At 34.7% G+C, this 15,063-nt stretch overlaps 1 protein-coding gene across 1 annotated transcript in view; it reads right to left on the bottom strand.

The window, feature by feature from the left end:
• The window catches only part of LOC149805636 (uncharacterized), a 113,669-nt gene extending 98,856 nt beyond the window's left edge, over positions 1 to 14,813 (bottom strand). Inside the window, exons 1-2 of the mRNA XM_089934492.1 lie at positions 14,650 to 14,813; positions 9,295 to 9,528 (exon numbers count right to left, since the gene is read on the bottom strand). Of these exons, the coding sequence (XP_089790618.1) occupies positions 9,295 to 9,528; positions 14,650 to 14,750 (335 nt within the window). The 5' untranslated portion in view covers positions 14,751 to 14,813. The remainder of the gene's footprint in view (positions 1 to 9,294; positions 9,529 to 14,649) is intronic.
• Positions 14,814 to 15,063: the final 250 nt, after the last annotated feature.

The raw sequence follows: 15,063 nt of genomic DNA, 5'->3' as shown, positions 1-15,063 counted from the left end.
AATGAGTGACTCAATTAACTGGAACAGCACTAGTCTTAATATTGTGTCTTAATATTCTATCTTTTCAATTTTAAGCAGCATAGAAAGACAAAACTTTAAAAATGTTAAAATATTGTACAAGGGTGGTTCAAATTGAGGTGAAGTCTGTGGCAATATTTCAATTTAATACAATTTTCTACATGACAGAAGTAGCACAGCACCCAAACATAAAATTAATCAAATATTAGTTAATTTGCAGAGGGTCTGTAATACCCTAGCCATCACAGATCACTACAAATTTTGCTGGTCACTATCTTAACATAAACAAGAGGACTTGTGACAGAGGTCTGTAATAAAAATGATCATGACATGCCCTTTCATGGTTATTTGTTATTGTGTTAACCATGAATCAGCAAATGAAGAGGTGCAATGAAAGCCAGCAGCAAAAATGGCCATGTGTTCCTCCATGAATCAAATAAATAAGGGTAATATTGTAAAATACCTCAATATAAGGTGACTATAATGCTGTCCACCTTTATGAACAGAACACCTCGGTATAGAACAACTTCAATTATACTGCAGTGCACTTTTATGAACAGAACACTTCAATACTGAACAACCTCAATTATAAGGCAGTCCACTTTTATGAACAGAACACTTCAATACAGAACAACCTCAATTATAAGGCAGTCCACTTTTATGAACAGAACACTTCAATACAGAACAACCTCAATTATAAGGCAGTCCACTTTTATGAACAGAACACTTCAATACAGAACAACCTCAATTATAAGGCAGTCCACTTTTATGAACAGAACACTTCAATACAGAACAACCTCAATTATACTGCAGTATACTTTTATGAACAGAACACTTCAATACTAAACAACCTCAATTATAAGGCAGTCCACTTTTATGAACAGAACACTTCAATACTGAACAACCTCAATTATACTGCAGTGCACTTTTATGAACAGAACACTTCAATACTGAACAACCTCAGTTATAAGGCAGTCCACTTTTATGAACAGAACACTTCAACACTGAACAACCTCAATTATAAAGCAGTCCACTTTTATGAACAGAACACTTCAATACAGAACAACCTCAATTATAAGGCAGTCCACTTTTATGAACAGAACACTTCAATACTGAACAACCTCAATTATAAGGCAGTCCACTTTTATGAACAGAACACTTCAATACTGAACAACCTCAATTATACTGCAGTCCACTTTTATGAACAGAACACTTCAATAAAAAACAACCTCAATTATAAGGCAGTCCACTTTTATGAACAGAACACTTCAATACTGAACAACCTCAATTATACTGCAGTGCACTTTTATGAACAGAACACTTCAATACTGAACAACCTCAATTATAAGGCAGTCCACTTTTATGAACAGAACACTTCAATACAGAACAACATCAATTATAAGGCAGTCCACTTTTTATGAACAGAACACTTCAATACAGAACAACATCAATTATAAGGCAGTCCACTTTTATGAACAGAACACTTCAATACAGAACAACCTCAATTATAAGGCAGTCCACTTTTATGAACAGAACACTTCAATACTGAACAACCTCAATTATAAGGCAGTCCACTTTTATGAACAGAACACTTCAATACTGAACAACCTCAATTATACTGCAGTCCACTTTTATGAACAGAACACTTCAATAAAAAACAACCTCAATTATAAGGCAGTCCACTTTTATGAACAGAACACTTCAATACTGAACAACCTCAATTATACTGCAGTGCACTTTTATGAACAGAACACTTCAATACTGAACAACCTCAATTATAAGGCAGTCCACTTTTATGAACAGAACACTTCAATACAGAACAACATCAATTATAAGGCAGTCCACTTTTTATGAACAGAACACTTCAATACAGAACAACATCAATTATAAGGCAGTCCACTTTTATGAACAGAACACTTCAATACAGAACAACCTCAATTATAAGGCAGTCCACTTTTATGAACAGAACACTTCAATACTGAACAACCTCAATTATACTGCAGTGCACTTTTATGAACAGAACAGTTCAATACAGAACAACCTCAATTATAAGGCAGTCCACTTTTATGAACAGAACACTTCAATACTGAACAACCTCAATTATACTGCAGTGCACTTTTATGAACAGAACATTTCAATACTGAACAACCTCAATTATAAGGCAGTCCACTTTTACGAATAGAATACCTCAATATAATGGGTCCACATCTACAAGGCAGTCCACTTTATTAATAAAATACCTCAACATAAGGGGGACCGGACCAATAGGCAGTCCACATTCATAAATAGAATGTAAGGGGACAACATCTATAAGTCAGTTCACTTTTATTATTCCCATGAAACATAACTATGGGGAATATGTAATATTGACAACTTTTATGGAGGAAATAAAACCACACATACATAGATTTTAAAACTCTTAAAATGTCATACAGGAGCAAAATTACATAATGGATCTTCATACAGTGTATCTGCTTACAAAGAATATGCACATCACAGGTCAGGCTTCTCCATTGGTCATTCGATACATGATGCTCAAGTTAAGAAAAAGGTTTAATGGTTATTTCATTACACATGTGTCATTCCATGTAAACATATTTGTTAAAATTGGGTGGGTGGGTGGGTAGGTGGGTAGGTAGGTAGGTAGGTAGGTAGGTAGGTAGGTAGATAGATAGATAGACAGACAGACAGAGAGACAGACAGATAGATAGATAGATAGATAGATAGTTAGATAGATAGACAGAGGCCACAAATGGAAAAAGACAGCTGGTTTTTGTACACGGGAAACCACTTATAGGGTAATAATAATAATAATAAAAATAATAATGATAATAATAATAATAATAATAATAATAAAACAACAACAACAATAATAATTAAAATAATAATAATGGTATTTGTTCATGATCCAAGTTTGAAAGGTGGACCTGCATGCCAAGATTTACCTTTGTACAAAGACAAGCTTGTGGATAAATCATCACTGACTCTAACAAAATAATCACTAATCTCAAAATAATCACTAATCTCTCTGCACTATTACAAAACATTAATTTCGTTACTATTGACAGCTTACATACGACAGTGAAACAGCACTGACTCTTTGTCTGGCCAACTTGTTTAATAAAGCTTAGGAACAGCTGTTCACACTCCAATCAATATTTGCCTTAAACAGTTGCTCAACTGAGTTCATAAGGCAGTGGGTTTATGCAAGAGGCATGTGAGGGAACTGTTAGTAATGCATGGACCAAAACTTTGCCTTCCTTTACAGAAATATTTTGTAAATACTAAATGACCCCTGAGCCCAATGAAAAGCTGTGCAAAATCATTGCCTTACCATACTATAAGAAATCATTTAGTGAAACCAAGTATGCTATGTATAACCAATTTCATGGACAGTGAAGAATTAATTGACAAATGAAAGCTTTTAATGACTGTTCATAAACAGTAAGCAGACAGTGCAGAGATACATTCTCTAAGGTTACAGCAATCTGATTAAAATCAAATTTCCACTGTCCTATGTGAAAATCTGACAGTGACCACTTAGGGATCATGTTCTGGTGACCTTTGAATTAACCAATGGAAATGCAGCTTTCAGAAATCTGAAAGTGAATCAAATCATTGGTCATACATTGACACTCTTCAGCCATACTGCTCAGTCTCCCAAAGGTAAAGATTTAAGACTTCATTTGATTTACTGATAAAATTGGATAAAACTAGCAATTATGTTGACTGCTTTAATGGCCTAGTGGTTAGAGTGTCTGCCTCAGATGTGGGAGGTCGTGGGTTTGATCCCTGGCCGAGTCATACCAAAGACTTATAAAAATGATGCTAACAGCTGCCTCGCATAGGGGTTCAGTATTAAGAGGTTAGTGTTAGGACTGGTTGGCCTGGTGTCAGGATAATGTGACTGGGTGGGACATCAAGCTGCATGACTGTGGCATGATGTCCCAGTGCTAGACATCACTATAAGCTGCCACAATGCAGACATCATAGCGATATGACTGAAAAATTGTTAAAGCTATGTTAAAAATCAAAGTCACATCACATCACAACACAGCAATTATGGAAAAAATATAGGTCACCAGAAAATTACCCCAAACAAGTCACTGTAAGATATTCGCATATGACAGTGGAGATCTGATTTTAATCAGATTGAGGTTATTGATTAGAGAACACAGGAAAAATGTTATCTTTACTTCAAAATAAATGCTTCCTTTATCACCAATGCTGTTTCAAATTAGCGATGAAAACTTCAGAAGCAATATATGCACATCAATATAATGGATACTGCATTTCAGAGAACTTACAAATAAAGAGTCCCAAGTGTACAGTGGTGAAAAGGTTTTAAAAAATTGCAAGTAAAGCTGAATTTTGCCAGTATCTTTCTTCCCGAAATTTACATATAAATGCAAATTGGATAAAGTTTAACATAATCCTGAAACTGAAGGATAAATGGGCAATATCGTGATGACTAAGTCTTGAGACACTGTAAGCCTTGGGGCACACTAAATTTTTTCAAAATATTTTTTATATCCTATAAATGTTGCGACACAAAATTATAGCAATTTTTTCATGTACATGTACTATAATTCTTGGGACACCTTCAACATTTTTTCTACTAATCGATTAATGTATTTTCTTGACCATAACAATATTTTTTAAAAAAACAAGTTACCATGGTTAAGGAAATATTATCATGAATTATTACATCATGGGAATGTTTTAAATCAACATAATTTGTTTGAAAAGTTAATAAATATATTAAATTTTCCTGATTCCTTATTATTTCTACCAAATTCAAATGTGTATAATTTGATCGATGACAAGAGTTGAGCATTAATGGGTTGTTGCAAGCATTTACAACAGTAACCTATCCCTTCTGTCATCAGTTTATTATTGTTTGTTTAAGCATTATTATTTAGAATATTGTATTAATGCACCAGTAACGTTTTTATTTTACCTTGAAAATGTAAATACCTAACTGATTAAAACTGCATGACATGAGTGAACAACAATAATGTTTGGTTCAATGCTCACATTTAGTTAGCATGTTTACATCTCAGCATTAATGCATGTACATTGAAGATTTTGATTTACACTACATGAAGTACATCCCTCGGATCTGAATTATTGGCATAGTTGCGCTAATCATAACTATCTCCTAAATACAATTAAGAAGTTTCAGAAATAATGCTTTGAAAATGACCATAATACCTTAAACACTTGGGCAATCTGCATTAATGTAAGGAACCATAAATAAGTACCTGTTTACTCGGCTAAGTTAATTTTACTACTCATCTGAGCATGTGTTCATACCTTAATAAATTGACAATGAGAGTAATTGCTTAGCCAGTCCAATATAATTTTGGGGGGCCAAATAATTTAGTACCACTATTATGCACGGCATCTCATCCTTCTCAACCCACGTTAGATTTTACAACAGTTAGTTCACGTGGATTAGTGTTGTAGAACAAACAGTTACCGACATTGCTGCCAGACAAAAATCCCCCTTTTCCCAAGCCAGTTTCATGGCTCAAACATTTACCTGGTCTCTTGTCAGAAGAAAACAAAAGACAAATCTTCCAATTAGAAACAACCAAAACAACCAGCTGTCCAAAATCAAAGGTGGAATGAACAGTGTTGACAGTTACAAATCTGTGTTAAGGTAAACCAAAATACAAAACAAAAAAATGCATCAATGATGATCAGTTATGTGAATATACTGTATGCTTGTTATGTGACTTGTATGATTAAAGATGTGTGTCATTTCATATGATTTACATCACTTTTTTTGTTGGATTGCTTACAGCTCCGAAAAACTGTAACTCGTGGGTCAAAATAAATGAAATAGCAATTTACATCTTTTTTAAATGTGGTTAAAAAAGGATGAATAAAGCAAAATCTGCATCTAGTATTTTTGGGAATAAAAAAGGATATACAGTTTGCACTATGTAAGTACTGTTCTGTACACTATATATATTACCAGTTGCCCGGTAAACTCTTAGCGCCCTGTGAATTATTTAAGTTTTTATTTACCTTTAATTTCATGTTGGATACATCAGAAAATATGCACATGCAAAATAATAACATAAATACAATCATAGTTGTTTATAACAGTCTCTTTACATAGTAAATGAACAAGAGCTGGTCACTGCTGTGTGCAGTATGGCGATCTTTCCAATTTTGTCTTGACTTTTTTTTTTTTAAATCTATAAGTGTTGGGACACTGAAAATACTATAATTTTTAAGTGCATATAAATCTTGATACAAAAAAATAATAATTATTTTTTGCATGCCCCAAGACTTACAGTCATTTGAATAGATTAAACAATAATGCTCCCCACCATCAGTGGTAAACTTCTAAAATTAATATGCAGAGTAATAAATATCAGACTGCACAACACTGTAAATTATATTTATAAAACAAATATTAAATTATATTTTCAAATAATGTTTATGCAGTTTCTTCAGGCCTGACTTTACTTCGAACTTTAATGGTACTGCAAAGTTGGAGTCGACCTTTAGTCAGCCTAACCATGATCAATTTCTGAGGTTTTCACAACACAGGAATCTCCATGTCCTATCATGTGTTACAACACTGTATTTAAGGCACTAATCTAAAACTGTTATAACATTCACTGTATGTATGGCACTTTTGTAAAGAGTGTTATAACTCTATATATAAGACACTTGTCTAAAGAGTCATAATGTATATAACATAGAGTGTCATAACAATGTATATAAGACACTTATCAAAGAGTTTTAACAATACATATAAGGCACTTATGTAAAGAGTGTTACAACACTATATAAGATTCTTGTCTGAAGAGTGTCATAACAAATGTATATAAGACACTTATCTAACTAGTGTTATATATATATATATATATATATATATATATATATATATATATATATATATATATATATATTGAATACACCTCTCCCTCGATAACTCGTGCACAACGGGGTCCACAAACATAAACTGCACTATAAGCGAGGGCACAAGTTAAAAAGGGACCTACAAAAATTGAAAAAATCCGCTTAACATCAAGAAAACAAGTTTGTCATGGGGGTGGGGTAGGAAACTTGGCTGTTTTACAACTATGTCGATAATAATTGTTAATAACACGCTTTTTCTAATGAAGTTGTTTATTATTCTGTACAAATAACATTTATTTTCTAAATGTCCAACATGTGAAAGATCGTTCCAATTGGTTTCAACAACCATCACGTAAGTGTACACAAAAAACATCTGTGTATTATTGCGCCACTGCTTTTGTTTTGTTGATTAGTCTGGTTCCCAAAGTGGTATTTAATAGTATAATTCCAAGGTGGGAGTCAAAGTAACAGGCAACTAGACTAACTGTTGATACACCACCAAACAAGATTCCTTTTTTCAAAAACTAGTGATATTTATTTCGTGAGACAATTGTTTAAGCTGAAACTCACATTTTGTATTGTTCAATTAGTATAATATTAATGTCGTGACTTCATTGGAAGTATTAGTGAAACTTGTTATCATCCTTCAGGATATCTCTAAGTGCCAGTTCATGAATTCTCTAAAACTCACTTGCCCACTATGGTCCGTATCTGTGTCCTTTGAGAGTTTTACATGTATTGGACCCCAAAAATCGGTGAATATTTAATGAAAATGATGCTTAAATATGCCTCAAAAAACTTCCTGATGGTAGGTCCCAATATGTGTATTTTTGGATTCAATCTCCCAACTTGGCTTTTTAAGAGAGTTATTTTTGGTATGACATATGCTAGAATAACTGTACGGTATTAACTAAATTTATTCAATGACTATTTGAATTCTTTAGAAATTTTTTGTACATCTGAAACTTCAACACAGAAGGGGCATTTTTTGAAGGAATGTATTAGGATTTCTTGGAACTATTGGAACTGAAAGGACTTTTAGGAAATAGGAATTCATTCACCATGCTGTAAGTGAATTTAATTCTTTCACTCCTGGATTTTGAGAAAAAAATTATTTTCAATTATGCCAAACTTGTTTGTTTTGCTATTTCTTGTTGCGTAGTTTAAGTCCCTGGAGTCGTAACATGGGATTGATGGCAAAAGTAAAGGATCAATGAGCAAAATTAACATATATTGCTTACTTATAGCATATCTCAGACACGGACGCCCAAGTTTCCAAGTTTCTTTTGACCTGTTCATCATGATGTGGTGTTGCACTTGAAGCATTACTACCATCACTACATGTAGATGATGTTGGACTGCCAGGTATAACATCAGTTTCAGTTTAACTTCATCAACTTACTCATAGGATGAGACAATGAACACACAACGTCTAACTTACGTTTATCCATGATAAAGTTGCACTGTTGACAGTATATAATTCTGACTTAGCTTTGTATTTATACATAGTAATCGGTACTTCAAAGGTAATCAGTTTTCTCTGAAGTTTCAGCAAACCTATTTTATTTTCTGTTCACATGTTCAGAGGTCGTTTGATTGTAGGTATAGTCCGGTAGCATGACTGAGTGTATCACAGCATACAGTACTCAGCCAGATATCAGCATCAATGGATTATGATGTAACAATGCACTGTAAAGATGGGTTTGTCAATACGAACAAAGGATTTGTTTATGTAACAGTTAGATTCCAGTACATTGTGTATCCAAGTTTGTGGCTTTCTTTCTTTAGTATATCCCCAAGGGGTGCAAGACTGAGATTCAAAACTCTCCATGGTGTCAAAGCTGAGTGTCAGACTGATTAAAAAAACAAACTTTGGTATCAATTCAGGGGGTCAAATTAAAAATTTGAGGGTCTCTAAATCGCAAATGAGGGTAAAGGGAAAAACTGCTTTCATGGTCCCTTTGAATGTCTCCACTCCAAATCCATGATGAACAAATTAAACAGCCAAAAAGGTTATCCCTCCAAACATTGCCAGGTGGTGTCATCAATAAGGGAAAATAAATCGCAATTTGCGACATTGGCGAAGCCCAGGGCGATCCCTGAATAGGGATCAATTTTTGGGGGTATTTGCTGGTTAAAAAAATGGGATCCACACCTGACCCCGCATTATAAGCAGGTTCGAGAGTTATCAGTGTGTGAGTTATCAGGGTGCGAGTTATCAGGTGAGTAGTGTATAAGGTAATTATCCTAGAAGTGAGAAGTTCAAGAAAGAATTCACATTTTTCTGAGTCACCGACATGCTTCAAGTGTCACAAGGAAAAACAGTGCTGGTAAGAAAATGTTATACAGGAAAACTAAATATTTGTAAACTATGTGAAACATTTAGAAACATACCTATGACTAGAAGCACTTCCTTCTGACAAATCGATGACCTCTTCAATCTCACTTTGACTCTCTATTTCATTGTCCTCTGACTGCTTTTTGAAAGGATCCGATTTATTGGCACGGGGCAGTCGCTTCCGCAATTCCTCATTGACCTCGGGAGACTGGTACATGTTAACAAGATGGGCCTGCAGTCGGGCCTCAGCAGCCTTGCGCAGTGATCTCTCAGTTTCAATAATTTGGTCCCTGAAATATTTGTAAAAAATAATATATTCTCCACACCTAAAACATTGGGTTTTAAAACAGATACATGTTTAAAAAATTCAATTTTAACCTTAGGTAGCCATCTTTTATTTAATAACTCGTGACCAAAAGAAAGTCATTATTCTGTTCCTGCAAACGTAGATTGTTTTGATCCTGAAATGTACTGCATCTTAAGAAAATATCAGAGACCATCACTGATTGTAACTAAGGTCAAAACTCTGGGATGTCAAACTCACGAAAATGCATCGACAGCTATGAAATCTTGTCAAGATCATTGATAGCTTTATAAATGCACATGATCACCAATAAATTTAAGGAGCCACACAGGTACCATTTATTTTTAGTTACTCACTTATAAGTCAAGTTCAACTGCAAACAACATCAGCCCTGAACCGTCTTCACATAATGTGTTATGAGATTAAGGTCTACACTGCTCACTGCTGATTACTCGTAACAAACTGCACTGACCCAGATCTGCTGGCATATCATGCAGTGGCAGATCTTGATATGTGCCTTTTCAGTTGGACCCAATGTTTATGTAAGACTATCAGGGTCTAGTCTATTTACAGCTGAACCCATCATAAACCAAGAGAGTAATCAAAGCTCTCTCAAAGTTTGAGTTGAATAACACTTTCAAATAATAATAATAATGATGATGATAATAATAATAATAGTAATAATAATAACAGTAACAACAATGTACAAGAAAGCACACTTACAGCTATTTTGACACAATAGTGTTCATCCATTCAAACGACTGTGGTCACTGATGTTGTGGATGGGCAAACTACATGTTTAATATGTTATTTCAAAATTAAATCTCAGTATTTTGGACTGCCAGTTTTTGCTGAAGTTTTAAAAAGTAGGGTCATTAAATTACTAATGGTAATTGATTAACCATTTATACTTACCTGTAATTTAAATGATGTAATCTATATACTCTTATGAGTTAGATTGCTACAACCCAAATGAGTCAGGGGAGCATCTCAGGTCATAAACTTTTGTCCTTCAGTTTACATCTAAAAATCACACGGTGAAACCATTTTCATTTTCCCCAACAGATGATGTTAACAGTTTTCCAGCAACTTAGTCAACCACTTTGCTTGACCCTGCTATCATCAGTATTGAAATCAGCATATTGACCTAGGCTATAAGGCTAGTTTAGCATGTGTGATGTCTTGACAATCAGCATTCATATTCACTTCATGCATAGAAAATACACTAGCTAAAATGTTGCAGCCTCAACATGGTCAAGGCTACAAAGTGATTCTATACATTGCAATGGAGCAATTAAAACTATTGTCAAAACAAAATGATTACATGAATAAAAATGTATTACCAATGTAGATTTATCTCTTTCAGGAAGCTTAGCTAATGACAAAGTTATTAAGCATATGAAAGATAAAATACAAAGTATGTTTACACTAACCGTGCTTTGATCACAATGACTTAAAACATGAGATTCTCATAGTAATTCGCTTTTTTGATAAGATTAATTGGATATTCAATGATTCAATTCACATCATATTTACTGCGATCTGTTTATGCCTCATAAAAAGGATATCCTTATATGGCACACCATAAAATGAGGTTGAAAATGGAGTAATGCTACGATGAACTAATATGGCAACAATCGAAAAGAATTTTTTTAATGAATAATACAAATGATATTTAATTAGCATTTCTACAGTGAAATTTGGAAAAGACTGGTATTAAATCAGACTATTAGATTTGTTTAAGGATATGTATGCAATATATTCAGACTTTCTTACACAATGTTGAATAAGCACTGTGTGAATCACACCCAACTGCTCCAATGATATGTATGGCAATGTCCACGATGAGGGATACTTTGACAACAGCCATATTATAAATGATAAATCAGTGAATGAAATAACAAAGTTTTCTGCCTTTACAGTACTCAAAGAATTTTTTTTAGACACAGGCCCAGGGCTGGTGACATAAATAAACTTACAAGCCCTGACTGAAATTCCACAAGCCCGGACTCCAATTCCCGCATACCCAAATTCCCCTTTATTTAATATTGTCACACAACATTGCAATTGCTCCAATTCAAATGTAAATACAAGATGGTTCAATGTTGTTTTGAACTATTGCAAGTATCATTAGTGTTCATCACTACACTCAATAGGGACGGGATGGCCCTGGTTTTCAAACTTCTCTGCTGGATTCTCTGAGTGAATCCTGGTCAGAAACAAGATGCATGTCAATATGTTGTTTGCAATAAGTGCAAAGAGTTAAAAGCGACCCCCTCCTTCTTCTTGTTATTTTTCTTTTTCATTTTTTAGGGGTTAACATGCTTCATCTAGTTGTTGTTGTAGTTGTTGTAGGGTTGAATGCCATTTTTCAGCACACGATAGGCTATACATGGTGGCCAGTATTAATGGTGGAGGAAGAACCCGGGAAAACCCCGGAAAGAACCACCGACCCACGAGAAGCTACTGGCAAGCTTTATCACATACCCAAATTGGCTGAATCCAAGACTTGAACCCACACAGTCAGAGATGAGATGGCAGTGATCCATAACGGAGAGCACTTTAGACCACTCAGGGCCCCGCTTCACCTAGTAAAACTTTGTTAACCAGAAGTTCTGAAATTTATATCTGTTGGTCTTTGCTGATAGTTATTTGCTTCATAAAACTGCTTCAAAAATGAATTACACTTGAACACTATTCCAACAACTGAAATGATCATGCTTTGTATTCTATATGCAGTAAAACCCAACTTCAAAGAAACATGGCTGCTTTTCACAGCACTTGCCAAAAAATACAATACATATAAATATTCTCATTCAAGGCCATAATATGTAATAACTTGTATTCTTGTACACACATCTAGCATCTCTTGATTTACCTATAAAGGGTTGTTCTGCTTCCTGATTCTATCTATACAAATTAGCACAGTGGGTTCACCCTTTGCAGCCTTCAAACACATCTACACAAGCTACTGTCACAGTGTCAGCCAATAAAGTAAGATGTGAAATGGTGGTTTATACATGACCTGTTTGCCTTTAATTGCTGCCATTTAAACTGCCCAAGGGAGCTTGTTACATCTGCTCCAATCATGACTGTGTACTGTTTATATATGCTACATGTAATGGGCTTTTTTTCTGTTTGTTTTGTTCTATTTTAGAAGATTACTGGAAATTGAGTTTTCTCAAAAGACGACCGTCTTAGTGGGTTTGGAGGTACACAAACATACTTTTAGCATGACACTCCATGCTTCAATTTGATTAAAATCAAATCTCAATTTCATGCAGGACAGTGGTGATCTTAGATGTGTCATGTTATGGCAGGTATGTCAACATCATGAAAAATACATATACACATATTATCAGTGCGATCAAAGTTTCCTCAGCCAAATTAGATTTTTTTCAACAAGCCCAATGGTCTCTTCAATCAGAATACAGGATGGGACCAATCTAAAATTAGAGGGGCCCCAGGTGTTAGGCTATCAGGTCTTTTTAGTACTGCTTTTTCATATCCTTGAAGCTTTTCATTTTCAAGATTGGTAGGGTGCTTACAAACAATAGGGAGGGTGTAGGAATACTATACTTCAGTACCAGTAAAAACACATGACCATTGATGCTGCTGGAATTTATTATACCTCATTTTGTGCATGGTCTTTGCAGGCACTCAAATTAACACATTACACAGATCAAGTAACCATGGAAAGGTAAGTCATCACTTGTTTCATTAGATACATATGACATAAGTCCACTTGAAGTTTATGACAATGACTGGTTTGGTTTATGGCACAGCAACAAAAATTGGTTATTTAGTGGAAAGGCAATTGGAGTAGAGTGCCTTGCCCAAACACACACTACAGTAGCTAACCCTGGTGGAAATCTGTACTTGTGGATTTGCAACGGCTGTAGTTTTAGTGATCCATCCACAAATTTCACTCCTCTTTGGTTAGCATTAACAGCAGTAACAGAATTGCTGGATTTTAGTGAACATCTCAAACATCAAATTAATCAAAGACTTTAAAAGTGCACAGTTTAATACATTTCACATTTTCCCTAATTATATAATAGAATGGGGGGGGTTCAAAAATTGGAGAGGATAATAAATTCCAACTTCTGGATATCTTAATGTTCTTTTTCTTATTAAAAAAAGCAAGCTTTCATTTAGTCCTACAATTCACCGGATATTTATGTTCTTGGGGGGTGATGGGTTTTACTGCCTAACTAACGGCACTGTATAGCGTATTTTGATGTTGACTAACAGTGCAACAAAAGTCAAATTTTCAGGAATACCACTCACAACTAGCAACCAATAATGACGCTTTCTACAAAGTAAAGTTATGTTTTTGCCATACTTTACTTACTTTGATGTCTTTTCTCTAATAAATTCAAATTCTCACAAAAGAAATGGACCTGTTTTCAAGTTTCTTTGGCCTACATTTCATTTGGCTGGAAAGCAATGAAAGCCAGGAATACCGAAATTGGGTTAAGTTGAAATATTATTCTTTAAATAAATGAATAAAAATATATTATGCCAATTGGAACTGTAAGCAACGCTTGTTTCGTTACAGAAATGTATCCCCCCCACATGAACCATCTTCAACATACTTCGGTATACCTCGACTACCATCACACTGTAACAAATCCAAATATATGTCAACAGAACATAAATATGCGTCCATTTGCTACTGTCATATTTTCATTCCGCCAGGATAAAGGCAGCACAGTAATTAAATTAATTACACATAAATTGGTGGAAGAGTGTTGACATAGACAGCCAAGTGTGAGATATTCCTGAAATTTTATATACTCATTCCGATGTCAATCAACATCAGAACAGGCTGTACAAGGCCTTTATTTGTGTAGTAAAACATAGCACTAAAACAAAAACAACATGTGCTGTGCCTAACAATGTTGGACTAGCTTTCCTTAACTGAAAAATCTTAAGAGTCTTCACGTTATGGCAAAAGACTCCATGACTACCATGATCTACATATGCCTAATCTGTGGAGAAAGTCTCATTAATGCCAACTGTGCATGTGTATTATATTGATTAGCAAGCCCAGAACTGACATTAAACGAAATAATCAATGATCAACAGGTGCGAGTTTCGGCACCTTTCCTCCAGTTCATCTTTAAGTGTTGTGACTTTCTTTATCGCTCCCTCCACACTCGCTCTAAACAGAGCAGTTCGCTTCTTATCTTCCTGTGGGCGCATATCAAAATTCTTTTCTGGAGTACGGTCAATTCGTCTGTGATAGTTTATCGAGTCAACGTTGGGTGATGCTGTGGTGGCTTCTGCCATCTTGTTTCATAGGTAAACTAATCAATGAAATGCATTCTGGGAGTTTGGTTCACAAACTCATGACCAATATTTATAAAGGAAATATACAAATCTGTGACCAGTCGGATTGCGCGGGAATATAAAATATTTGATTTTGAGAAGAGCCCCTTAACTGCTAATAATCCAATAACGATATTCAGTTTTAATTAGGTCAGCAAATACTGCATATGTCTCTTGTTATGGAAAC

Source organism: Sinohyriopsis cumingii, chromosome 2 (genome assembly GCF_028554795.1).
Source record: "Sinohyriopsis cumingii isolate HCF-2022 chromosome 2, ASM2855479v2, whole genome shotgun sequence".
Taxonomy (NCBI): domain Eukaryota; kingdom Metazoa; phylum Mollusca; class Bivalvia; order Unionida; family Unionidae; genus Sinohyriopsis; species Sinohyriopsis cumingii.
This window is presented reverse-complemented; position numbering and strand designations above follow the sequence as displayed.